The sequence below is a fragment of the Leptodactylus fuscus genome, chromosome 8, assembly GCF_031893055.1.
Source record: "Leptodactylus fuscus isolate aLepFus1 chromosome 8, aLepFus1.hap2, whole genome shotgun sequence".
Lineage (NCBI taxonomy): Eukaryota > Metazoa > Chordata > Amphibia > Anura > Leptodactylidae > Leptodactylus > Leptodactylus fuscus.
The window spans coordinates 41,388,120-41,416,093 of NC_134272.1; the positions used below are offsets into that span (position 1 = coordinate 41,388,120).

At 40.7% G+C, this 27,974-nt stretch overlaps 2 protein-coding genes across 2 annotated transcripts; one reads left to right on the forward strand and one right to left on the reverse strand.

The window, feature by feature from the left end:
- Positions 1–390: 390 nt before the first annotated feature.
- HSPE1 (heat shock protein family E (Hsp10) member 1) lies at positions 391–5,105 on the reverse strand. The gene is made up of 4 exons (XM_075285177.1): positions 5,008–5,105; positions 1,802–1,966; positions 651–740; positions 391–554 (listed from the first exon to the last, which is right to left on the reverse strand). Exons 1-4 carry the CDS (start codon positions 5,008–5,010, stop codon positions 504–506), a joined length of 309 nt encoding a protein of 102 aa, XP_075141278.1. The 5' UTR covers positions 5,011–5,105; the 3' UTR covers positions 391–503.
- A 118-nt stretch (positions 5,106–5,223) lies between these two features.
- HSPD1 (heat shock protein family D (Hsp60) member 1) lies at positions 5,224–27,974 on the forward strand. Its single transcript, XM_075285141.1, has 12 exons — positions 5,224–5,558; positions 5,802–5,977; positions 10,461–10,713; positions 15,153–15,235; positions 17,258–17,353; positions 18,681–18,774; positions 18,913–19,081; positions 19,485–19,584; positions 20,375–20,620; positions 22,306–22,480; positions 23,302–23,480; positions 27,536–27,974. The coding sequence occupies exons 2-12, from the start codon at positions 5,804–5,806 to the stop codon at positions 27,692–27,694; spliced, it is 1,728 nt and encodes a 575-aa protein (XP_075141242.1). The 5' UTR covers positions 5,224–5,558; positions 5,802–5,803; the 3' UTR covers positions 27,695–27,974.

The window sequence follows — 27,974 nt, forward strand, 5'->3', positions numbered from 1 at the left end:
TGGGAGAGCTCATCCTACAGCAGCACGGACAGCAAAGGCAGCAGCCGGCTTTGCTGTGCACACGGAGCACAGAGCACGGATGCTGTGTCAGTGAAGTGGGGACCGCTAAGCCCCGCCCCAAAAGTTCTGCTAAAGCCCCGCCCCTGTAGCTCTGCTAAGCCCCGCCCACCACGGCCGAGCATGCCTTATATTAGGCAATTCAACAGAAAACACCCCCCCCACACACATGCCTTACTTTCGGGGGGTGTCCTACTTTCGGGGAAACACAGTATTAATTTATGCAGTTTGCTTAAACTACCCATTTGAAAGAAAAAAATTAACACTACTCATGAAGTACTGAATTATGAGGTCTTGCATACTTAAAAATACAGTACACAAATCCACGACAAGTTTTTTGTTTTGTTTTTTTTACTTTAATGTAGCAAATATCATTACACTAATTACATATCTTCATTTCCAATAGCTTCTGGAATGGACAAGAGGGAAAAAAATACCAAAACAACTTATGACAAGTATTTTCCTAAAATGTCATTATTTCTGAATAGGTAGTATTCCTACAAAAGAAAAAGAAAAAAAAAAAAAGTTAAAGGTCATCTTGCAATATTCACAAGATAATAGAAAAAAAATATCTTTCAAACAGATTTATATACCTTATCTTCAATTACAAGTTTAGTTCCTCCATATTCAGGAAGAAGTACTTTTTCACCAACATTTACATCAACAGGTTGGATCTCTCCATTCTAAAAACACAAGAGCAATCAGAAAATGAAAAATTAGGAAACTGGCAAATGTTAAAAATTCATAAGGACTTGTCTACAGAAAAATGTTACCATACTATGCAAAAACTATTAATCTGGGAACTAAACTTAACAGTTTCTGGCCTAGGTTTTCCATGTTTGAAACCATGGGCTTTCAGGCTAGTTTTAACCCACATAACTTTTTTTTTGGCATGCATAGATTGAAGCACTATTAAGCAAGGGTTTCACAAAGTTTGACTGTGACTCCTGTCATGTAAACAAAGATTAGAGCTTTGACCTATACTAATGCAGGTGAATTAAGTCATGAGCCTAATATTGTTGCAAATGCAACTCTTGAGTTGCAAAATGTTCAGTGGCACTTACAAAAAACACTACGGCATTTACAAATGCAGTTTTCTGAGCTGAAGTCAGAAGTGGATTCAGCAGGAAGAAGAACAATTCCTTCCTTAATATTTCCTATTCTGGTTAAACCCTTGCTTTGGTTTAAACATTCTTCCTTTCATAAACTTGCCAGTGTTTTGGGTGACAAGTCTCATGGTATAAAACATGATACATTTAAACTAACTTACAATAGGTTCACACCTCTGCCTGGATGACCGTTTGGGGAACGGAAACTTAAGCATGCTGTTTGCTATAGCCCTAGCCTTAGGCAGCTTATGCAAAGTAATCAGTCCAAGTCAGACCGGGGTACCATGTGCTGTAAGTGATGCAGTTTGGCTGCAGCAAAAACACAGCGTTTTACAGCCCTTGTAAAGTGGATCAGATGAATCCCATCCACACACTGCAGGAAAATACACGCAGCATACACACTGCAATTTACAAAAATTAATGACATGCTGCTGGTTTCCCTACAGGTAGGATTGAAGCGGTACAGGAAAATCCGCATTGCGTTACTGCCACGGTTCTTCCTGCAATGTCTGTTTTGCTGCGGTCTGCTACACCGGGCTTTAGCTTTGAATAGCTTTAGGTTAGGTTGATCCTAATAAAAAGTATATAATGTAAGCTGCTCCACATAGATGCATTATAGATTCAAAAGAATTTACCTTTCCTTTAGAACCACCACCAACTGCAACCACCAAAGCTTGCAAGACTTTGTTTTGTGATTTTTCAGGAAGCATAATTCCTCCTTTGGTTACAGTTTCGTGGGCAAACCGTTCAACAAGAACTCTGTCAAATAAAGGAAGAAAGCCCTTGAAAGCTTTTCCTGCCTGTACATGAATAAAAAAAATAAATAAAAATGAGATTTTGTAACATACATCACATATACACAAGTTTGCAGGTTTATTCACATTTGTCATTGCTGTGTATAGTTCATGTTCTCTACAGACAGTACACAGTCAATTCCTGTTAACGTTAAATTTTCTCCACAAAACAAATTCTAAAGTGAACCATGCTCAAACAACAAGGTATGAGAGTCTGAGTCAGAACAATTTTGTGTGAAGCTGGGAAAGTGATCAATAAAATGATATAATTAGTTAAATGCATGTTTGTAGACTACAGTGGGAGCTGAGCTGCAATACCAGCACCTGGCCACTATGCAGGGACCAGAGCCAACTGAATCTGGTTGTGTATAGTACAGGCTTCAAAAGAGTTCTGATCTACTCTATTTTAAGAACAGGCCATAAAAAAATAAATCCTGGACAACCCCTTTAACAGTGCAAGTATGAAAATCTGTTTTGAAAATGAGTTGTGTAGACATGTCCTAAGAATATCAAGTCTATAAACTGTAAAATACACAAAGTAAAGCCCAGGTTTAGTGACTTGACTTCATTTAACCCTTAAAGAGGACCTTTCATGACTTTGGCACAGGCAGTTCTATATACTGCTGGAAAGCTGATAGTACGCTGGATTCAGCGCACTGTCGGCTTTCCCGATCTGTGCCCCAGGTAAACAGCTAGCGGTCCCATAGCTCTTTACAGTCAGAAGGGCGTTTCTGACACTCTGTCAGGAACGTCCTTTTCCACAGCAGCGCCTATCGTGCTGTACTGTGTGAGCAGGGAGGAACGCCCCCTCCCCTCCTGATAATTCTTGTCTATGGACGAGCACTGTGAGCAGAGGGAGGGGGGCATTCCTCCCGACTCACACTGTACAGTGCGATAGGCGCTGCTGTGGAGAAGGACGTTCCTGACAGACAGTCAGGAACGCCCTTCTGACTGTAAAGAGCTAAGGTACCGGCTCTTTACCCGGGGCACAGATCGGGAAAGCCAACAGTGCGCTGAATTCAGCACACTGTCGGCTTTCCAGCAGTATATAGAACTGCCTGCTCCCAAAGTCATGAAAGGTCCTCTTTAAGTAGTATCATGGTGTCTATCATACACATATCATTATGATAGACACCATGATAGTGCTTAAGGGTTAAACACTGCTTCTGCAACCATCCACATCCAGACAATGTCATACAAAAACATTGACCTTGAACAAGGTCACATGCAGTAAAAAAAATTGGCTGCCATTTTATTCCTTTCAGATCAGTTTTGACTGACCTTCTAAAACTGTTCACTCCCAGACCACATGTCCTTGCATAACAATCTGACCTTGGAGAGAATCACATTCATTAACAATTCACTTGTCATCCTGTGCCTCTAAAAAAAATTTGACCTTTTATCCCCCTCCATATTTTCTGTTAACACTGAGCACAAGGTCAAAATAAAAGCAGACGGCTTTTCCAGTCAGTTTTAATTTTTTAAAGGGGCTATTCATCTGAGGCTACGTTCACATCAGCCTGTGTTGCAGCATCCGTCAGAAGATTGGTAGAGGAAAGAGTGCTGCACAGAGTGCTTTTTTCTCTGCCGATTTCGATTTTAAAACAACAAACATAAAATGGATCCCATTATAGTCAATAGAGAAGACAGACTCCATTTTTAACTGCTATTTTTGTGGTCCAACCTCTCCATTACTGTTTTCCAACAACTGTCCAAAACAAGAAAAAAATATGGGGGCAACAGTAGTGCTAAACTATGGCAGAGAACATTTAAAACACCCCCACTCCAAAAAATTAAAAAATAAAATAAAATATGGTAGGCCAGTGACAGGAGATTATTAAACTTGAGAGTTACTTACATACTGAATCTCCTTCTGCATCAACAAACAATATATGGGAGCGGTGGAGAAATAAAGCCACTATGGCAGGGAAATCAGTATGCAAGTGTGGAACAGGGGAGTGTGCACAGTGGATGGGTAGAAGCCTTTGTCACATGACTGATACTCTACTCCTATCCACACAAGTGGATAGCCAGAGTAAAATCTTCCATACAGTAAGCATCTACACAGTACCGTGAACGCACTATATACATAACCCCTTTAAATGTGGGTTGTCCTAGTCAAAGGTGTGTACAGAAGATAGAGGCATCAATATCTGTGTTTAGACAATAAATGAAAATAATTAGACTTTATTCAAACTTCTGTTGAAGACATACTTCAATAGAGGAGTAGGGAAGAAAACAAAAAAGGTAGCAGTGAAGCAGTCATCTGCCACCAGCAGCAACCAATAGACCTTGCTGGTATTGACCGAAAAATGAAGCAGCATGCTTATATTGAGTATTTATGACATGACCTATAAGTCCGTCATATGTATGCCAGGCTCGCCTCTAGAATCCCCCACAGGCAAGGCTTCAATGATCTAAAATTTAGACACACACAATTGTATCTTCAAACCTAGCCATTAAATATGTAGCACATAACTCTTTCCATTCATTTCAGGAGCACACAACTATTTAAAACCAGTGAAGGTGCACAGACCATATCTACATGAACCAGCCAGGGTGGGAGTAGTGAAGTGTGAGAATGATACAATTACTGGACTTCTATAGGGAAGCAAATGGGATGCTGCGCAGCTTTCAAACATACCCAAGTGTCTGCCAGTGCTGGAGATATAGAAGAGCCTCCAGAAAACCTATGAAATTAAGGTGAATCCCATCTCAAGTAAAGCTGCCCAGTACATGGTGCCCCAGATTTCCCTCCTACAGAGACTACAGTTTTTATGAGCCTGCATGTGTGGGTATACCCTTGCTGTGTGTTCTAACACCACACAATTGTATACCTTCATTACACAAACACTTAACACCTAATCCATTTCCCCCTTTCATATTTAACATGCGATTCCCCAAAACGCAGTACGACCCCTACAAAGGACATTATACTAACACAGCCTGCCGCATCAGGAGACACTTCCCGAACCTCACACATGACCTGACAATGAATTAGACAAGCTGTCACATACAAAACGTAAAAAGAGCGCAAGCTCACTTACCATGACTACCAACCCTAGGATAGCTTGAGCAGAAAGACTTGCTTCTAAACACGTGAATACGAACCTTCACTGCGCTTGCGTCAGCATGAGTGGGCGGTACTGACCGGCGTTGTTTTAACCCTATTGCAAAAAAAAAGTAATCGGCAATGTAATAACCACAATCGGATCTCCTTAACGGCTCACCGGTTATTGTTGTTTATTTAAAAATAAATACCAGAATACACGAAGCGCGATGCACCAGAATTCTACTTCCGGGAACAATTCCATGGCCACCTTTAACCTTGAACACTGAACTTGTTCCAGAACGTTCTGGAAATCGGTCCCCGAAACTAGCATGCGCTATAATCTCCACGGGATTCACCAATTGGACTGAATGGAAGTAGGCGGGCCATACTTGAAGATGTGCTCGTTCTGGGGCGGACATTCTTCCGGTGAGGACTTGCACACGTGACCCTGTCAGCAGCTGCAAGGTTTGAACTCTTGCCTCAGCGAGTTAGTCTAGGCACGTGTGTGACAGCGGCGGCTACTCTGGTGTCAGTTCTGTCTCTTCGGTAAGTTATAGCTTCAGTATGGTTTCTCCGATGATTCTAGTTCAGTGCATTCTATATTATGTTGTAGCCTTTAAACGCAAGTATTGTTTTTTTCTTTATTAAATCGATTTTTTTTCCTGCTTGACCTTGTGAAATCATTCATTTGGTAGAGCGGCTTGTTCTTTCTCATGGATCACGCTTCCTTGTCATGCTGTGAGTTATTGTATTTGACCTAACAATACTTCTTTCTTGCCATTGTTCTAGAAATGCTTCGTTTACCGGCTCTTCTTCAGAAGGTGCGACCTGCCTGTCGTGCTTTAACGCCCCGGCTGTGTCGAGCCTATGCTAAAGATGTAAAGTTTGGAGCCGATGCAAGAGCTCTTATGCTTCAAGGAGTTGATCTTTTGGCTGATGCAGTTGCAGTCACAATGGGACCTAAGGTATCTATTCCTTGATTTTCCCCCCCCCCCCTCGCCTGTACTATAGAGAATCCTCTACTACCCAGACAAGTATGAGAAATAAAATCACACTAACTTTTTTTTCCCTCTTGATCCACTGTCTCTTTAATGACTCTTCTTTTTTGTGGCTCTTTCATAATTATTGTTAATGTGGCGCTCAACCCTTTCTTGCACCAAAAAATGTCACACTGACTGTGACACAAAGTCTTCCCCAGTGTTTGATTTGCTTAGATTTCAATTCTGGCAAACATGTGACTAACTTATTAAGAGGCGTTCCTTACACCATTTGAGAACATTAAAAGGGTTGTCCAGGATTTAGCAATTTTTTTAACCTCTTCCTGGCTGTCCATAGATTATTTACGTGTGGGAAGTCCCTCTTTTGTTCTGCAAGTACTTGTGCGTTGTATACACAGCTATTGGTGCTGCCATGATGCAGATCTTCTCTGACCCCGGCAATCACGTAATCTGCAGGTATTAGAGACTGAGCTGCTGGGTCCTATAGGACTCAGATCAGCTGTATAGTAATAATAATAAATTTTTATTTATATAGCGCCAACATATTCTGCAAGCGCTGTACAACAAATACAGACAGATACATAACAAAGAACGTCATTTCACACAATGGAAATGAAGGCCTTCTCACAAGAGCTTACAATCTATGAGAGCTTACAATCTGAGTAACGAGCAGGAGGCCGTAATCCTTCATGCAACTAGGGCTAAATGTACCAGTCAAGGTTACAGGGGAAATTGGCCTCCTCAACCCAAAAAATAGTCATCAGATGTCCCCAAAGGTCTTTAAATAAAAACAACAAAACCAAAAAAAAAAACCCTTAAGATAATTAAAACATAAAATAATATGCCAATAAAGTGCCATTATTACAGGTTCTAGGCCAGGGGTCTCAAACTCGCGGGCCGCATGCGGCCCCCCGAACAATTTTGTGCGGTCCGCACAAGTCTAGGGACGCCGGATCCAAGTTGAATCCGGACGTTTCACCATTTTGCCCACAGGCAGTTTTATATACTGCCGGAAAGCTGACAGTGCGCTGAGTTCAGCACACTGTCGGCTTTCCCGATGTGGGCCCAGTGTGAAGAGCTTACCGGTACCATAGCTATGCCGGTACCATAGCTCTTCTATGGTCAGAAGAGCGTCTCTGACACTCAGTCAGAGACGTCCTTCTTCACAGCACAGCCAATCGCGCTGTGCTGTGAGAGCCGGGAGGAACGCCCCCTCCCTCTGCTCGCAGTACTCGTCCATAGACGAGCATTATCAGGGAGGGAGGGGGCGTTCCTCCCGGCTCTCACAGCACAGCGCGATTGGCTGTGCTGTGAAGAAGGACGTCTCTGACTGAGTGTCAGAGACGCTCTTCTGACCATAGAAGAGCTACGGTACCAGACCGTAAGCTCTTCACACTGGGCCCACATCGGGAAAGCCGACAGTGCGCTGAACTCAGTGCACTGTCAGCTTTCCGGCAGTATATAAAACTGCCTGTGGGCAAAATGGTGGAAGGTCCTCTTTAAACATTGAGGTGGAATGAAGGGGCTCATGACACTGGGGGCAGACGAAGGGAGGGGGGAGAACGGCATGACACTGGGGCAGAGATGGGGGGGGACATGAAACTGGGGGCAGAAATGGAGGGACATGAATCTGGGGGCAGAGATGGGGGGACATGAATTTGGGGCAGAGATGGGGGGACATGAATCTGAGGGCAGAGATGGGGGGACATGAATCTGGGGGCAGATGAAGGGTGTATATGTAACTGGGGGAAAGATGGAGGGGGGACATATAGTTTACGGGTGACTGTAGGAGGATTATACAGTGTGGGGGCACATGAAAAATGAATGGGCGGAGTCAACATAAAAGTGGGTGGAGCTAAATTTGCCACGGTGTGGCCCGCCGACTGGCTGGGATCTTGCTCTGCGGCCCACATGCTGAGTTGAGTTTGAGACCCCTGTTCTAGGCCCACCCCTGATGACACCATAAATAAATGTAAATTACTGTAATGGAGAGGGATAAACTATTTAAAAAAAAAAATTGTGTAGCACTTTGTGCTATTAAATAAAATAAAAAAAAGTGAAAAACTAACAATTTCAAGCATCTTTTATTTGTTTTCCTGGCTATAAAAAAAAAAGCATGAAAAAAAATAAAAACATAAAAATAAAGCCTTGTCATAAAAAAAAAAAAAAAAATGCAGAAATTAGTTGAATGTTACAGCCTCAAAATATCACATACAAAAAACAGCAGACTGTGTCAGGTTCTGGACCAGAAATTGGCCTGGTACAGAAGTGGTTAAAAACCCACAAAAACAACAGTCTTAATAAATTCCACCCCAACCAAAAAAAAAATTGTGTTCACTGTATTGTATAGGTTATATTAATACCAAATATGTCCATGTTTTGTTCTTGGGAAGAATATGCAAATCTGACTTCCATGATGTAATTAGGATGCCAGTGCCTCAAGTATGCACACCAATAGAGAGCGCTGACTGAGAATGTGCAAGTCTGTCTTCCATGATGTAATTAGGAAGACAGAGTCTCAGCCAAAGCCTCTCACCTCTTCCAGCTCAGTCCTCTCTGCGCCAAGCTGACAAGATACAAGTACATCGAAACAGCTGTCCTTGGCTGAGAAGACTGTATCTCGTATAATCCCAACATCATTGCAAACACAGGCCTCTGAGAAGGTCGGCATGATGTTAAAGGGAGCGCCCTCTATAGGCTTGCTTGACTGAGACTCTGTCTTCCTAATTACATCATGGAAGATAGACTTGCACATTCTCAGCCAGCGCCCTCTATTGGTGTGCATACTTGAGGCTCTGGCATCCTAATTACATCATGGAAGTCAGATTTGCATATTCTTCCCATGTTCCTTTGCAGTGGAGCGCTCATGGCTTAATAAGACTCCACACACCTATATGGTGGTCTCTGCCTATGGAGTGACGATATCCCCTTAACCATGTTTTGTTCTGTGATGTTCAGTTAATAAAGTATAATACGAAAATTAATTTATTGTAATTTATTAATGTGTTATGTTGCATAATGCTGCAAAGCTAACAGTGACTCCAGTGATTTGCTGGAGTGTGCTACTGTGCAAGAGGTATTGGTGCTATTAAATTTAATATTGATATCCCTGCACTGTGAAAGGGGTTTGCCTCACAGCTCATTCCTTACCTGTGGAGGGGACACTACTATAGTAGTAGTGCCCTATTAGCAATCAGCCCCCACCACCACCACCACACCAATAGTGCCCCACACACCATAGTTTGTAGGGCACTGTTGGTGTGACAATGCCCCCTTACCCCCAGATAATTAATGGTAGTTCCCCCCACACAAACACCCACTCACCCAAACAGGTAATGTTATTAGCTGTGGAGGGACACTATTACTATACTCTGAAAGTCCCTCATTCCCTCCCCCACATAGCATTACTATAATTACATTATACTTAAAGATCACTTATGCAGCTCTTCTTCTATTCTGCTCCTGGGTCCCAGAGGCACAATGGGGAAGGGTCTGGGAGCAGAAAAGATTCGCACATCCTGTAAGACCAATTTTGCAGACTGATCTGCTGAGAATCCCTGTTAAAGGGTCTCTATCATTGGTAAAAGTCATTTTTAGCTAAGTACATACTTGCATAGCCTTTAGAAAAGCTATTCTACACATACCTGCTAACTGCCTCAGTAGTTTTTGAATGAGTCAGTTTTTATTCATATGCTAATTATCCTCCACCGTGCACTCCGGAAGTGTCTGTGTGCACCCTCTGCTATTCTCTGTGTGTGAGAGCAGAGAGGCTGCTGCTGGTGATGAATCCTCTCCCTGCTTTTACGCACACAGAGAGTAACAGACGGTGCTCACAGACACTTCTGGAGTGCACGGTGGAGGCTAATTAGCATATGCATAAAACCGGGCTCATTCAATAACTACTGAGGTGATTTACATACAAAAGGTATGTGTGGAATATATGTGGGCTGTGAGTTGCATGTGGAAGTAGAAGAAGCCTGGTGATCCTGTAGAGTATTAGCTAGTAGTGTATGGGCTTTATTACCACGCTCGTAATGACGTTGGTGACTACATAGGAGTCGCTGGGTAGCATGCGCAGCTAGGTCGCATAGATCGGTCTGTACTTCATCCAGTCGGCGGAGCAGGGAGAGAGAGGAACGCAATGATAAACTGTCAGTGGGGTTTTTTATCGTAGTCTGCAAGGCCATCTGCTAGGCTTTTCTGTCCTTTCTCAGTTGCATTGCTATAACACTGCAGTTTCCAGTGCACTATAATTATGGCAGTACCATATTTAGATTATTACGTTTTCACCGATTTTACAAATCATCTTTAGTTTTGATTGGCGGGGGGGGGGGGGGGGTGGTTTGTGTATGAATGATTTTTGCCTGCGGTCACTGTATTCTGCATATAACTTTTTACGTACATTTTCTAATTTTTGTAGTAATTGACCTAAATGTCTTTTAATTTCTAGGGAAGAACAGTTATCATTGAGCAGAGTTGGGGAAGTCCTAAAGTAACCAAAGATGGTGTCACTGTTGCAAAATCAATTGACTTGAAAGACAAATACAAAAATATTGGTGCTAAGCTGGTTCAAGATGTTGCTAATAACACTAATGAGGAAGCTGGTGATGGTACAACTACAGCAACTGTTCTTGCTAGGGCTATTGCTAAAGAAGGATTTGAAAAAATAAGTAAAGGTGCAAATCCAGTAGAAATTAGAAGAGGTAAGAATTTTGTTTCCTTCTGAAATATATTGTTTATCTAGAATCTTGTTTATTTACATATATTATCATGCAGGCATTATCACTTAAAGGGGTTATCCACTTTCTGATATTGATGGCCTATATTCTGATCAGACATCCTGGACCCCTGCTGATCAGCTGTTCCATTGAAGTCTATGGAACAATGCTGCAGTAGCTTAAACTCTACTTCTCTGTACATTTTTATTTCCAACATCCATTGCAAACTCGTCTACACTATAAGCACGCTCTGTGTTCTCCCCCTTTTTGTTCTTGGCAGTACCTTAAACTGTCGCTACACTTTTTTCAGGGATCGAAAAGGGTGACTCCTAAAATGTAAGCATTACCAAGAGCTGTGCTGTCCTGTTACAGCTGATTTGTGCTGGTCCAACAGCTGGGACCCCTGCGTCTATAATATCAATGACCTACCCTAAGGGGCGAAGACAATCAGTATTAGAAAGGTGAAGAACTCCTTTAAATGGAATGTCTCACTAGGAAAGGACCTATTGTTTAAAGGGGCTCTATCTTTGGGAAAAGTCATTTTTAACGAAGCACATACTTGCATAGCCTTTAGAAAGGCTATTTCACACATCTTTTGTATGTAAATCGCCGCAGTAGTTTTTGAATGAGCCTGGGAGATGTCATCAGTAGGTCTGCTTCTGTACACACACATAGTGTTTTCCAAAAGTATTGGCACCCCTGCAATTCTGTCAGATAATACTCATTTTCTTCCAGAAAATGATTGCAGTCACAAATTTTGGTATTATCTTCATTTAATTTGTCTTCAATGGAAACCCACAAAAAGAATTGTCAAAAAGTCAAATTGGATATAATTCCAAACCGAACATAAAAAAGGGGGTGGACAAAAGTATTGGCACCGTTTGAAAAATCATGTGATGCTTCTCCAAGTTGTGTAATTATCAGCACCTGTTACTTACCTGAGGCACCTAACAGGTGGTGGCAATAACTAAATCTCACTTGCAGCCAGTTGAAATGGATTAAAGTTGACTCAGCCTCTGCCCTGTGTCCTTGTGTGTACCACATTGAGCCTTGGAGAAAAGAAAGAAGACCAAAGAACTGTCTGAGGACTTAAGCAAAATTGTGAGGAAGCATGAGCAATCTCAAGGCTACAAGTCCATCTCCAAAGACCTGAATGTTCCTGTGTCTACCGTGCGCAGTGTCATCAAGAAGTTTAAAGCCCATGGCACTGTGGCTAACCTCCCTAGATGTGGACGGAAAATAAAAATTGACGAGAGATTTCAACGCAAGATTGTACGCATGATGTTTTGGGGTTGCTTTGCTGCCTCTGGACTGCTTGACTCTGTGCATGGCATTATGAAGTCTGAAGACTACCAACAAATTTTGCAGCATAATGTAGGGCCCAGTGTGAGAAAGCTGGGTCTCCCTCAGAGGTCATGGGTCTTCCAGCAGGACAATGACCCAAAACACACTTCAAAAAGCATTAGAAAATGGTTTGAGAGAAAGCACTGGAGACTTCTAAAGTGGCCAGCAATGAGTCCAGACCTGAATCTCATAGAACACCTGTGGAGAGATCTCAAAATGGCAGTTTGGATAAGGCACTCTTCAAATCTTAGGGACCTTGAGCAGTTTGCCAAAGAAGAATTGTCTAAAATTCCAGCAGAGCAGTGTAAGAAACTCATTGATGGTTCTCTTTTGGGTTTTTTCATTGCAAGCAAAATAAATGAAGATATTAATACCAAAGAGTTTGTGCTTGCAATCATTTTCTGGAAGAAAACGAGTATTATCTGACACAATTGCAGGGGTGCCAATACTTTTGGCCAACACTGTAGGAGAGAATAGCAGAGGGTTGGGGCCACACGGTGGCTCAGTGGTTAGCACTGCAGCCTTGCAGCGCTGGAGTCCTGGTGTTCAAATCCCGCCAAGGACAGAAAACCATCTGCAAGGAGTTTGTATGTTCTCCCTGTGTTTGCATGGATTTCCATCCCATATTCCAAAAAAGACACACTGATAGGGAAAAATGTACATTGTGAGCTCTACGTGGGGCTCACAATCTACATTTAAAAAAAAAAAAAAAAAAAAAATGCAGAGGGTTCAGGGTGGAAGCTAGTTAGCATATGAATAAAATGAGCTCATTCAAAAACTACTAAGGCGATTTACATACAAAAGGTACGTGTGGAATAGCCTTTCTAAAGGCTATGCAAGTATGTGCTTAGTTAAAAATGACTTTTCCCAATGATGGAGACCCTTTCAGTCATAATTTTCTGTTAAACATATTTTTCTTAAGAATTTTTGTGACTCTTTTAATTTTCCAATTTAATAGCTATATTAACCCCTTCCCTTCCCTTTGATTACTTTTTATTGAACATTTTGTAAGGGAAAGGTGGTGAATAATCATTATTTTGTGCGGTTTTCTACGTTTTTTTTACGCCGTTTGCCGTTCGGGTTAAATAATGTTTTAATTTTATTGTTCGGGTTATTACGGACGCGGTGATACCAAATATGTAATTTTTTTTCTATTTTTCTTTATTTTACATAATAAAACATTTTATATGGGGAAAAAGGGATTTTTGGGTCTTTATTTATTTTATTTTAAACTTATTTAAACTTTTTTATTTTTACTTTTTTCTAACTTTTTTTTTTCTGTCCCCATGGGGGATTGAAGCAGTGATCGGCTGATCACCGCTTCACTACACATACACTGCAATACACGTGTTACACGTGTATTGCAGTGTATAGGAAGCTGTCAGCCTGTGTAGACGCACAGGCTGACAGCTTCCTTTACGGCAGGATCAACCAGGTGCGTGAAGGGGGTAAGTGAAGGGGCAGACCCGGGGTCACTGATCAGACCCCGGGCTGCCCCCTACAAACACCGGCACCCCCCGAAACCGGCGCGGGGGGTGCCGATCGCCACAAAAACAAAGTGAAACCCCGGAGATGCCGGTGGTCATGTTGACCGCCGGTATATCAGGGGTTAACACCCGCGATCGGACCCGGTTCCGACCGCGGGTGTTACAGGGCAATGTCAGCCGTAACATACGGCTGTCACCCGCAGCGCATGGTGCGCACACAGTTTCTGTGTGCGCACCATGCATCCGCCGTAATAGTACTGCGGTTTGCGGGAAGCCCTTCCCTGCAGCGCCGTACTATTACGGCGAATGTCGGGAAGGGGTTAAACAAAAATCCTAAAAATCTTGCAATTCCAACTTTTGCTACTAAGCCTATAACTCTCCTGTACCTTCCTGTGTTTTTTTTGTTTTGTTTTTTTTATAAAATATTTATTTATATATATATATATATATATATATATATATATATATATATATATATATATATGGAACACAGTTTGTAGAGGTGATGGTCTAGGGCAGACCCTAATCAATTGTATGGGAGAGTTTTTTAGGTATGGTCTCTGAACTGCTCATAGGATATTAGGAATGGAGTAGATGAGCTGTGAAATCTATTGTGACTGTTGATTTGTGTCATCTACAATTACATGATAGCAGTGATCATTAGTGTGCTGGTAAGTGACCAGAATGTTATAAATAAATCTACACAAAACAGGGAGTCTCGGCATATTATATGGCCTAGTGGATACTGTTAGAACTGCCAGACTCTTAGGTATTTTTTAATATAGATAAAAACATGGAAACATTTTAAAAACCTCACAAAAAGTTCTGTACAATTACTGCAAGTACAAAATGTTTTTATTAAAGTGCATTTATTTCTATTTTTACTTTCCATAGTAATGGCATCTCTCCTGGGAAAAAAATTGTAACATTTCAAGAGCTTTAACTTACTCTTCTTAGTCAGTGTTGGGGTTCATTTATTGATTTGCGTGATTTCGCCAGATTTAAAATCTTGCAAGCATGACCTTTTCATCTGATTTTAGCCAGACTGAGTCAGAGGCTCTGAAAGAAGTATGACAAACATGTGACTTTAGGCAGGAGATACAGATGTTGGCAAGGAGGCTGGGGAAGGAGAGGAGGAAAAAAAACACCATTCTCTTCTGTCCCTTGTGCTCCAGTGTCTTCTGCAGCTGTCTGGTCCTACTTCTTCCAGGGTCTTGCTCTGGCAGAAGTCCTCATCCTTTGCGTCTGCTGAGGCCAATCAATGGCCTAAGGAAAGGACACAGTCTAGGTTTTATAATGTCGTATGTATCTGAAGTGACCCTCCCCTTATTTTCTCTATATGTTACACAGCCTTTACTCCCATAAAGCGTAACATTCAGTGAGAGGAAGAAACCTCTCTCAGTACAGAAACAAGGGAAAGAGTGAAAATATACAGAATTTCATAGAAAGCATCCAAAATTCAATAAATCGTAATACAAACCTTGACTCCAATACTGACAGAAATCAAAAGTTATCTGAAAGTTCAGTTGCGCTTTATCTGAGGGAGCATTGTACGATTCTTGCTTAAGATGATTTACTAATTGCTTTCTACAGGTGTGATGATGGCGGTTGAAACTGTAATTGGGGAGCTGAAAAATCTATCAAAACCAGTTACAACTCCTGAAGAGATTGCTCAGGTAAGTATCTACAGTTATTTTATGTCTATAAAATTCTTCTGCAGTTTTGCATGAGCTTATTATGAGAGATTGTATACTTGTGAGTGGCTGGATAAAAGGGTTTTCCAGAAACTTATTTCTGTCCTACCCTTAAAGGGGACCTTTCATGTCCTCGGGCAGATGTGGTTTTATATACCGCTGGAAAAGCCAATAGTGTGCTGAATTCAGTGCGAATTTCAAATTGGATTGAGTTACCCTCAGTATATAATGGCCACCAGACCAAATCGCTCATACTGTGCTCTTCTATGATTCTCCAGAAAATTATGTTGCCTACAATAAAGATGACGCTTGTTATTACATATAGTGTAGTGTGCATGCCCCTCTCCTAATTATTTGCCATTAGCTAAAACAACCATTGAAATCACAGGCAGTGTTCTTTACACAGCCTATACCAGGTGTGGTTATCTACAAATTGCTAATCTTGGTATAATATATATTAGAGATAACTGATTACATATCTCATTTACACATGGGAGTGTGTATGTGGAAAGATATAGCTCAAAAAACTCTTTCCTCAGAAACGAAAGAGTTAAGTTATGCATAAACAGTGCATTGAAATTCTGATATATGAAGCAGTGAAAACACACAATACAAAAATATACATAGCAATAGGAGTGAATACTACTCACTCCAATTAAAGAGGCTCTATCATTGAGAAAAGTCATTTTTAACTAATCACATACATGCATAGCCATTAGAAATGCTATTCCACACCTACCTTTTTGTATGTAAATTGCCTCAGTGGCTTTTGAATGAGCCCGGTTTTATTCATATGCTAATTTGCTTCCAGCCAGCACAGGGAGTTCCCAGCAGCACTCATCTCTTCTATTCTTTCCTATCTGTGTGTGCAAGCAGGAAGCTGAGTCGTCATCAGCAGCAGCCTGTGCTGTATAAATACATAGGAATGAATAGGCAGAGGGTGCACGATGAGACTTGCAGGGTGCACAGAGAGGCTAATTAGCATATCAATAAAAACCAGATCATTCAAAAACCACTGAGGCAATTTACATACAAAAGGTACATGTGGAATAGCCTTTCTAAAGGCTATACAAGGATGTGATTAGTTAAAAATGACTTTTCCCAATGATAGAGCCCCTTTAAAGGAATTCTACCATTAAAACTTTTTCTTTTTTCCTCGTTCACGTGTCGGAATATCCTTAAGAAAGGCTATTCGTCTCCTACCTTTAGAAGTAGTCTCTGGCCCGCCGTTCGGTTAAAAACGTCTTCTTCCTGCTGGGGTCACACTTCGACGCCTGCGCAGTCGGCTCTGCCATCAGGCCGCAGGCAGAGCCGAGTGCACAGGTCGGCGGCCGTTTTTTGGAGGCCGCTTACACGCGCATGAGCAGTACGCTCCCGTAGTTTTATGGACTACAGAGCGTACTGCGCATATAAGAGTTTTAATGGTAGAGTCCCTTTTAAACTCCATAAAAAGAATAAATCCACCTACTTCTACAACTTTTTATCAGACCAAATCACTAATACTGTGCTCTCCTTTATCAGACTCAATCACTAATACTATGCTCCCTGTGATTCCTAGTTAAGAAAGGCTATTCTTCCTCTACATTTAAAGTCTTCTCTGCGGTACCATTCGGTATACATTCCCGGTTTCTTCATTATGGTAATGAGTTTTCTCGCAGCACAGGGGGTGTCCTCTGTGCTGCGAGAAATAATTATCTGATCTGTGGGGGCTGACAGCAATATGTTTCTAGGTTTGTAGTCAGGCAGCAATTACTCTTTTTATCAAAGGACCCTGTCATCAGATTTGAGGCCACTATATTGCCAGCTTTTGGCTCCCAAACATAGCAACATTAAAATTAAAAACTGTGTAAAGCGTTAGATATGAGTCCATGCCATATTTCCCTAATGCTGCACATGTGTGAAGGATGTGGGGAAGGGCTTAATGAGCACCTACAGTTTACTCAAATGTGTGTTGTTTTTTTTTGTTTTGTTTTTTTGTTGTTGTTTTTTTTTACTTTTAAATAGGTTGCTACAATATCTGCTAATGGCGATCAAGAAATTGGCAAAATTATTTCAGATGCTATGAAAAAAGTGGGTCGTAAAGGCGTTATAACTGTCAAGGTATGTACTGTTTCTTTAAAACTTGTTTTGTTTTGCACTATTTAAAGCAAATTTATCCTCTTTCCATAGGATAGAAGATGTATAGCTCATTGTTGGGAGTCCGACCACTGAGTCCCACACAGATCAAGAGAATGGGGAGGGGGTTATTTTACCCCTGCTGAGAATGCAGCGGGGCTGGATGTAGGTGTGCACCTGTCAGATGTGATGCATACCTGCTTCCATTCACTTTAATGGGAGTGCTGAAGATAATTGAAGTACAGCATTCAGCTATTCCCTGGCTCCCCTTAAAGTGAATGGGGATGCATCCCAAGCTCCACCTGCCTTCTCAGCAATACTGAAGTTCTCAGCAAACCTCCCCCCCCCTTCCCAATGATCAGCTATTTATCTTCTGTCCTTGTCGCATAGCCACCCTAATTCTTTCTGTAATTTATTGAGAAAGTAGTTTGGAGTGGAATGAAGAGGGAAGTCTGCCATTGCGTGTTAGATTCCATTTTTGAAATATTTCACTGTGACAAATAATTATATTAAAGGGAAATTCTGCCAAGAAATGATCTATTTAAAGCACATTATGTTTAAAGGGTACCTAAACTTTTGATGTTCTGACAGTATTTGTCCCAATAATAACTTTTGTAAAATAATTTATTAATAAACTTTGGATCATCTTTATGAAACCTTGCATCTGTGCACCAGTGATAGCTCTTGAAAAAATTTAGAATGTCCTGTTTCACACTGAAACATTCACTGAGAGGCAGAAATAGCTCTTAAAATAGAAACAAGGAAAATTGAGAAAATGCAGGATTACACAGAAAGGATCAAAAATTTTGTAAAGTATATATTGAAAAAATTATTAATGATGCACATACTGCCAAAAATGAAAAGTTGCCTGAAAGTTTAGTTACGCTTTAAACATATTTTAAAAGAACTTTTAGCGGTGACTTTCAATTATGTTCTTCTATCTATTGAAATAAAAAAATCCTTACAAAATCATGAAATTTCAACTCTTGCCACTAAGCCTAAATTACTTCCTGTTTCCCAGAGATGGGCCATTAACATAATGGGCTGAGGAAAATTTTTGGAGGCTGACAATAAATGGGGTAGGAGAGTCTGTGTGAAATAGTCCATTCTTGAAGTGAGTCCAAATTTTCTCAATTGTGTATTGGCTCAAGTAGATTTTCAGGTGAGAATGGGATGATGCAATCTGACAGAGAAGAGGGATCCCATGAAATTTCAGATAGAAAGCAAGAAGTAAATAAGATAATCGTTGAAATGTATATTGCGAGTGTAATGATGGAAAGAAAAATTATAGTGATTCTTTTAAATTTTATAGGATGGCAAAACACTTCATGATGAGTTAGAGATAATTGAAGGAATGAAATTTGATAGAGGCTACATTTCTCCATACTTCATAAACACAAGTAAAGGTAAGCCCATATATATTCTTATAATTTAGACTGACAGGAGCTGTTATTAATAAACAGTGCTTATCAGTGAAGGGAATTTGCAGCCCTCATATTGGTTTTGCTTTTTATTTTAATAAAGATATCTGCTTTTATTTTCAGGTCAAAAATGTGAATTTCAGGATGCTTATCTCTTACTTAGTGAGAAAAAGATATCCAGTGTGCAGTCAATAGTACCTGCTCTTGAGATCGCAAATGCACATCGCAAGCCATTGGTTATAATTGCAGAAGATGTTGATGGGGAAGCTTTGAGCACTCTAGTTTTAAACAGGTAAAGATTCCAACAAATGTCGGACATAATCTTCTGGAAATATTAGTTGTTTAATATATTAATACATGGTAAAACTCTTGTAGTAACACCGCAGTTCCGTTTAGATGGTTTGTCACTATGCTAGCTTTCAGACAATTATAAAGGGACAATTTATTTATTTTTTTATGTTCTTGTATCATAGATGCAATTTCCAAACGTTCAACAGTTCAATTATACCAGATCATTTGATAATTTGAACTAAGATGTGGCTGTACTAGGACTATGAAAGTGACAGTTTGCTGTAATATAAACTTTTCATCTGTAAATAATCTTTCGCCTTAGTATATTTTAACTTTTTGTGTATGTTGATGGAAAGTGTAACATTTTTTGTTTGTAATTGTTTCTAATAGTCTGTGCTTTTTAGATTAAAGGTTGGCCTTCAAGTGGTTGCTGTGAAAGCCCCCGGTTTTGGAGATAACAGAAAGAATCAGTTAAAGGATATGGCAATTGCTTCTGGTGGAGTTGTAAGTAGACCTTTGTTTGTTTGATTTTTTTTTTTTTTTTTTTTTTTATAGAGTGTGTGTTTTTTTTTTTTTTTGTTTTTTTTTTTTTGGGGGGGGGGTTTGTTTGTTTTTTGTTTTGGGGTTTGTTTGTTTTTTACACCTTGTAGCTCCCAGTGGTTTTCTTGGGGATATTTCAACATTTTTTTTTTTTTTTTTCCTGGGTTTCTCAGAACCAGTCCAGAAACCCATGTTTTGTCACCCTCCATGTCGATCCACTTTATATGTGTGTATTACTAATCCAGCAACAGTATTCGAGCAGTGTACAGTAATTTGTTCCATCTGAGCTTGATTGCATCCATACATTTTGTACCCTTTCTTCATGACCAGTAGCGTCATTTTAACACCTTCGACCACTGGTGAATAGCTTGTTTAGACAGTGGGGCATTCATTATTTACTATTGTATTTATTTACTAGTTGTTCTAATATATGCAATGCCCTTAATCATGGAATGATGAACAATATACCATCTATATAATGTATAGGCAGCCACTTCGCAGGCAATCCAACATCAGCATCATACGATAAACTGTCAAATCGTATAGGTATATTCACGGAACCTGTTTCTGTGAATAAAAACTTTAAAATACTTTGTTAAAAAACCAATGCCATGAATGTTCATAGTCTAACATAAGCACTTCATAGCTTCAAAACTAATCTTTTAAGGGTTTTTGTTTTTTATTTGTAATATTGTAGCTAAGCCAATATAAATGTGACTTAAATAGATGTTAATGTATGTAATGTTTTTCTTAGGTATTTGGTGAAGAGGGTTTAAGTTTGAATATTGAAGACATTCAGCCTCATGACTTTGGAAAAGTGGGTGAAGTTATTGTTACTAAGGATGATACAATGATTCTAAAAGGAAAAGGAGACAAGTCTCAAATAGAGAAAAGAACTCAAGAAATCCAAGAGCAATTAGAATCTACAACTAGTGAATATGAAAAGGAAAAGTTGAATGAGAGACTGGCTAAGCTTTCTGATGGTGTAGCTGTTCTAAAGGTAACTATAGAGTGGTGTCTTCATCTCTGTTTGACCTCTTTCCTTTATTGTACTTTACTACCGACATAGATTTCTTTCTACATCTATAGCTAGGGCAACTTTGGGCTCCCAGCTCCACCAGTTTAAAGTGGTTGTGACTCTAGACGCTTTTCCACTCTCCGCAGAACAGGGGATAAGTGTCTGATAGGTGGGTCTCCCAATGATCAGGAGGACAGGGGACCGAAAGTCTCACTAAAGCGTCTTTGTAAATACAGTGCCAGTGCCCTCATGTGACTGGCGTCCTGCCCACCTCTGTGGGGCCGCAGGCCCTGCTGGAGCTTACTCTTCCTGTTGTTTAATGTGAGTAAAATGCCATCAAGCTGCTTGGTGTCACCATAATTGTACTGGCTACTATACAAGCTGATCAAATTATATCTTGGTCAAAACTCAATTTAAAAACAAAAAACAGTCAGTGTGAGTTATGTCCTACTTAATTAAGTAGGAGTGACAATATGAGTGAGTAGTTCATATTCTCACACACAGAGATGCTAGAAGGCTGCAGTGACATGTGAAATTTTCTGCTTTGATTTGGTGGGGGGGGGGTGTAAATATTTTGTTCTTGCTCCCCAGCTTCTAATGAATCCTTTCAAACTAAGGGTCTTTTCACAACTCATCTCGAGACTCCCTGCTGATTGGGTTCATGCATCTGGGCCTAATCTGCAGTGAAAAGACGAGACTGAATGCCAATGTCCTGCAATGAAAATCAGAGGGATACGATCATTGAAATTCAGTTTTTTTCTGACTACCATGTAGGAATAGCCTTAAGAAAGGCTATTCTTCTCCTACCTTTAGATGTCTTCTCTGTGCTGCCGTTCAGTAGAAATCTCTGTTTTCCTTGGTATGCAAATGAGTTATCTCACAGCACTGGGGGCGGCCCCAGCACTGAAAGAGCACTGAGGGTGTCCCCAATGCTGTGAGAGAACTCTCCAGTGCCGCCTTCATCTCCTTCTGGAACAGCCTCTTCACGCGTCTTCTTCCGACACTGGGGGTCAAACTTCTACGCATGCGCAAGTCGGCTCTGCTGTTGGGCCTGGGGCAGAGCCGACTGCACATGTGGGCGGCCATTTTTTTGAGGCCGCTTACGCGAGCATGCGCAGTACGCTCCTGCAGAGTACAGGAGCATACTGCGCATGCTCGCGTAAGCGGCCACAAAAAAAAAAGGCCTCCTGCATGTGCAGTCGGCTCTACCCGAGGCCTGACAGCAGAGCTGACTTGCGCATGCGTAGAAGTTTGACCCCCAGCGTCTGAAGAAGACTCATGAAGAGGCCGTTCCAGAAGGAGATAAAGGCAGTGCTGGAGAGTTCTCTCGCAGCATTGGGGACGGCCCCAGTACTGCAAGAGAACTCATTTGCATAGTGAGGAAAACCGAGATTTCTACTGAACGGCAGTGCGGAGAAAACATCTAAAGGTAGGAGAAGAATAGCCTTTCTTAAGGCTATTCCTGCGTGTTAGTCAGAAAGAATTGCATTTTAATGATAGGATCCCTTTAAGAGAAATTTTGGTCTCTATTTGCAACATTTAGTGACCTACAGAGATTCTTATATATTTGCCCATATTCTAATTCTGACACTAGTTTAAAGTTGTGACCTTGCAGTAAAGGGGTAAACCTTTCTTAAATTACCTTTCCCTCCCCCCTCTTTCCACAGGTTGGTGGGACAAGTGATGTTGAAGTTAATGAAAAAAAAGACCGAGTAACTGATGCATTAAATGCAACACGAGCTGCTGTAGAAGAAGGCATTGTGTTAGGAGGTGGTTGTGCCTTACTGCGATGCATACCAGCACTGGACACTCTGACTCCATCAAATGAAGATCAGAAAATAGGTATTGTGTGTGTTAAAGTATAACTGCGTGTGTACCCATACTGTCCAGTCGTAGACTTTGACTTACAGGAGATGTCAACATCTGTTGACACGGATCCTGGCACTGAGCGATGGGTCCTCCTCATTTTTAATTTGAGTTCGTAAATTGGACACATGGCTACACCTTGCCGCCTTGGAGGTGCTGGCCTATCCTGCAGCAAGAATCCTATCAGAATGTGTTCAGCACCACAGAGGGTGTCATTACCAACAAGAGGATCCACTTATCCACAGACAACATGGACCTACTTGTGTTCATTAAGATGTACCAGGCATGAATTTCACAGGACTTGGCTGTGCCAGCGCCGAATGAGTGGTTAAAGTGTTGGCTACCTCCTCATTTGCCACTTCCACATCCTCCCCCTTTACCTCTAGCCTTCTACCCCTTACTATCCTCATTTTAGGGCCACCCAGTTCACTTCCCCATTGATTTAAATAGGGTTCGGTCCAATTTTGGGCAATGTTCAGTCCAACTCGTTTAGCAATCCCATTGAAGTTTGGTTTTGAGACTAGTTATATCTACTGCCTGTCCCCTCACAGAGTTGAAAGGGGGGTGGAATAATAATAATAATAATAATAATAATATTTAATGTTGACAACAATTTAATATTTCAGTGAAATTCCCTTGCAATGTGTTTAAGGGCTAATCTCATTGTCTGGCTTCTTCATATAATTTACACACTACAGATGTACAATATAATAGGTGCAGAATATTCCAATGCCACAAAGCAAAAATGTAATGTAACGAAAAAAAACAAAACAATGCATGTCTTTTATATTTTTTAGGAATTGAAATAGTTAGGCGAACTCTGAAGATTCCTGCCATGACTATTGCAAAGAATGCAGGCGTAGAAGGATCATTAGTGGTTGAAAAAATTCTGCAGAACCCCCCTGAAATTGGATATGATGCTATGCTTGGGGAATATGTTAATATGGTAGAAAAGGGTATTATTGACCCAACAAAGGTAAACTTGATGTTTTTTTATTTTATTTGAGGTATATTTAATATTATATTGTTGTTTTTTTTAGTTATTTCCGTTAGTTGAAGCCTAGTGACCTTATTATTAATTTCACATCATTGTTTTATTTACCTAATGAGCAGTTTGACATTTTTGGCCTAAGCAATAAACTTTCTGGTGTTTAGGATTAGAGATGAGCGAATAGAATTGGAAACTAGAGTTTCGAATACTTTGCTCCCATAGGAATGCATGGGAGCGGCCGAACACCAAGGGGTTAAGTGCCGGCCGCTAACATGCATTCCTATGGAGCGAGGTATTTGAATCTAGTATTCAAATCAACTTTATTTAGGATCTATTCTAGTTTAGTGTTGCTGGTCTGATGGGGGGAAATCAACTATGCTAACGACACCTGAGATACTATTATGGGGTCTGTCGGCTATCTGCCACTGAGCAGAACATGCTGCACTGTTATGTCTGGAGTTTTCTACAATAGAAGCCTGAGCCTGAAACACTGAGGTGAACAGTGTCGAAAACATCCAATACATGTATTAATCTGCTCCTGCACCCTGCAATAAATTATGCATGGTATCTAAATTTTATTGGTATCTGAGTTTTCACGAAAAGAATAAATATATGCAGGGTCTTGCTAATGAGTCTGTTCTAGGGTGGTATGAGCCTTCATACATAGCTTCCGAACGGTGTTTCTGCTGCTAATAATTGCATTATAACTGCAGCACAATTTACATTTCTTAGGCTGTGGGATTATACAATAAGGAGCAGGTAATGGTTAGTCCTATAGGTAATGGTGCCCCCCCCCACACACACACACACACACAAACCGGACGCAATTACCTAAGTGTATACACACATATTGGTGACCCTCACAGGTAATAGTTCTCCCCTCCCCACATCTTAATTTTATACTTGCCTCATTTTCCTACAAATTGCTTATGTGGCGCCCAACTGAGCACCTGTTCTATTGTTCTCTTGGCTACCCTGTCATCTGCTCTATGGTCCTGCAAGAAACAGCATAGCCGGAAAGACATTAAAAAAAAGTGCTGTGCTGCATCAGCACTTTGCTGGAAGAAGAGGCAAGTATGAATTTCTCTGCACCTGTAGACAATAGTTGGTGAGGGGGCCTCTAAGGCCCCCCGGTTTAGGGGCCCAGTTGCAAGGACAACTGCTGTGACCTCTGGACTGCAGGTCAGACTTGGCCCGTGGGGCTTGTTTAAAATCTATGATACAGGAGATCCAGTAACACTGGATTGTAACTATAGGACAAATGCATACACCCATGCAGCTAAAACACAAGAAGAAAAAGATCTGAGCAGTCAGTAAAGCTTCTTGCTGTCTGAATAATATCTTATTTGTATTCACACAAGCAGCTAGAAGTAGTTAAAAATACATAGAAGACATTACTTAAATTGTATGCTATAAGATTTGTGGAATCTTCAGTTCTTTGCACAGTGCAGTTTGCAGATGTTCTGTGAGAAGAATCTACTCCTCCCATATGCATTCATTGTGTGAAGAGGAAAAAGCACATCCCACTCCAAACTGCAAATTACTACAAGGGAGACTCCTAGTGGAAGGAACTTTAGAGTTAGGCCCCATGTTTTCAGGTTTTTTTTTTTTTTGTGTTTTTTTTTTTTGCTGTGCTTTTTTAGAGCCAAAGCCATGAGTAGATAGAGCAGAAGGAAGAAGTAAAGCTTCCTACATATTTTCCATTCCTTTTGTAGGCACCTCTGGCTCAAAAAACTGCATCAAAATGTACAGCAAAAATGGTTCTGTTCTTGTAATGTGGGCTTTAGAGTATGTTTGTTTATTTTTGGTTTTTTTAAAAGCCACATTAAAGTGAATTACATTTTGGTCTAGTGTCACATGCTCTATCAAATGAGACCAAGTTTCCTATTTATCAGAACTTCTTGATTCTGTGTGCGTGTCTGATGGATGTTTTTTTTTTTTTTTTTTTGGTTTTCATCTAACTCTCCCCACTACCATGGTATACTACTGGGGAAGTGTAAAAGATGCTTCTGTAAAAAGTCTAATTACCCCAATGTAATGTTGGACTCATTCTTATGGTAGAGTTGGAAGGGACCTCAAGGGCCATCGGGTCCAACCCCCTGCGAGTGTAGGTTTTCCTAAATCATCCCAGCTATATGTTTATCCAGATTCCGCTTGAAGATTTCCATTGATGGAGCGCCCACCACCTCCCGTGGCAGCCTATTCCACTCTCTCACTACCCTCACTGTCAGAAAGTTTTTCCTAATGTCTAATCTGTATCTCTTTCCCTTTAGTTTCATCCCATTGCTTCTTGTACTTCCTTGTGCTAATGAGAATAGGGTAGATCCCTCTGCACTGTGACTACCTTTCAGATATTTGTAGACTGCTATTAAATCTCCCCTCAGCCTTCTCTTCTGCAAACTAAACAATCCCAGTTCTTTTAGCCGCTCCTCATAGGACATGGTTTGCAGACCTTCCACCATTTTGGTTGCTCTTCTCTGGACTTGCTCCAATATATCAATGTCTTTCTTGAATTGAGGCGCCCAGAACTGTACACAGTATTCCAGGTGTGGTCTGACCAGGGAAGAGTACAGCGGAATAATGACCTCTCTTGATCTAGATTCAATGCTTGTCTTAATACATCCCAGAATTTTATTAGCCTTTTTTGCAGCAGCACCGCACTGTTGGCTCATGTTGAATTTGTGATCTACTATTATGCCCAAGTCCTTTTCCCCTATGCTATCACTTAGTTCTATTCCTCCCATACTATATATGTTTTTTACATTTCTGTTACCCAGATGTAGAACTTTGCATTTGTCCCTGTTAAATACCATTTTGTTGGCCTCAGCCCATTGTTCCAGTGTGTCTAAGTCCTTTTGAATACACTCTCTCTCCTCTCTAGTGTTGGCTATTCCTCCTATCTTCGTATCATCTGCAAATTTTATGAGTTCCCCAATAATTCCATCGTCCAGATCATTTATAAAGATATTAAAAAGTACTGGGCCCAGCACAGAGCCCTGCGGCACCCCGCTTTTGACTTTCTTCCAGTTCGATGTGTAGCCATTTAGTATTACTCGTTGTGCCCGATCATTAAGCCAGTTGTGAATCCACCTAACTGATTTTTTGTCAAAGCCATACTTAATCATTTTTTCAATAAGAAGGTTATGTGATACTTTATCAAATGCCTTACTGAAGTCAAGATATACTATGTCCACGGCATTCCCTTGGTCCAACCATTCAGTGATTTTGTTGTAGAAGGAAATCAGGTTAGTCTGACAAGATTTATTGGTCCTAAAGCCGTGCTGGCTCTGGTTAATTAATGCCTTCCCATCCAGGTACCGAAGTAAATGTTTCTTGACAATTTGCTCAAAGATTTTTCCTGCTATCGAGGTCAGACTTACCGGCCTGTAATTTCCTGGATCGTCCCTTTTCCCCTTTTTGTAGATGGGGACAACATTTGCCCTTTTCCAATCTAAAGGGACCACTCCTGTTTCCCATGACTTACCGAAGATTATAGCAAGGGGTTCTGTTATTTCCTCTGCTATCTCTTTCAGGACTCTAGGGTGTAAATCATCTGGTCCTGGGGACTTGGTTTCCTGTAACTTGGCTAAGTGCTCTCTTACCAGACCTTCGCTTATAGTCAGCTTGGAGTCCTCCTTCCCCTCATCTCCATCACCATTAATGTCGATATTTCCATTAGTTTCTTGGGAGAAGACGGATACAAAATATGAATTTAGTAGCTCCACCTGCTGTTCCACCATGTTAACTGTTTCTCCTTTGTCATTCTTCAGGACTCCAATGGTCTCCTTCACTTTTCTTTTGCTTTTAACATATCCCCAAAATCCTTTTACCTTACTCTTTGCCTCTTTTGCAAGCTTCAATTCGTGTTCAGCCTTAGCTCCTTTGATGCTTGTCTTGCAGAGTCTGCAGACTGTAATTTATTGTCTTATGAGACACTGAAACTGGTGTAATTATTTCCCTTTTTATTCTATTTTGTATAATTTTTATATTTTCTGTACACATAATGCAGTCAAAATGTAATTTTTATTTTTTTTCCCTAGGTTGTAAGAACAGCTTTAATGGATGCAGCTGGTGTAGCCTCTTTGTTAACTACAGCAGAAGCTGTAGTAACAGAAATTCCAAAAGAAGAGAAAGATGTTGCCATGGGTGGAATGGGCGGTATGGGTGGAATGGGCGGCATGGGTGGTGGAATGTTCTAAGAGACAGTTGGTGGGGGGGAAACAATTTAGTTTTTGCCACAGAGCTCAAATTTCAGTGAAATGTGGCTTGAAAAGTGGATATTGGATTCTGCAAGTGTCTAATAGTTAATCATGCTTTTTACATAATTTATTTTGTATTTTTCAAAACATCTTTGTACATTCCTTAGATATGAGTTAAATGCTTGTGTTTTTCAGTTACGTAGGTATGTTTACTAAAAGGTCCAACAGCTGTACTTTGAATACTTGTATTTATAGCCAAATAAAGTCTGCTTCCTTAGTA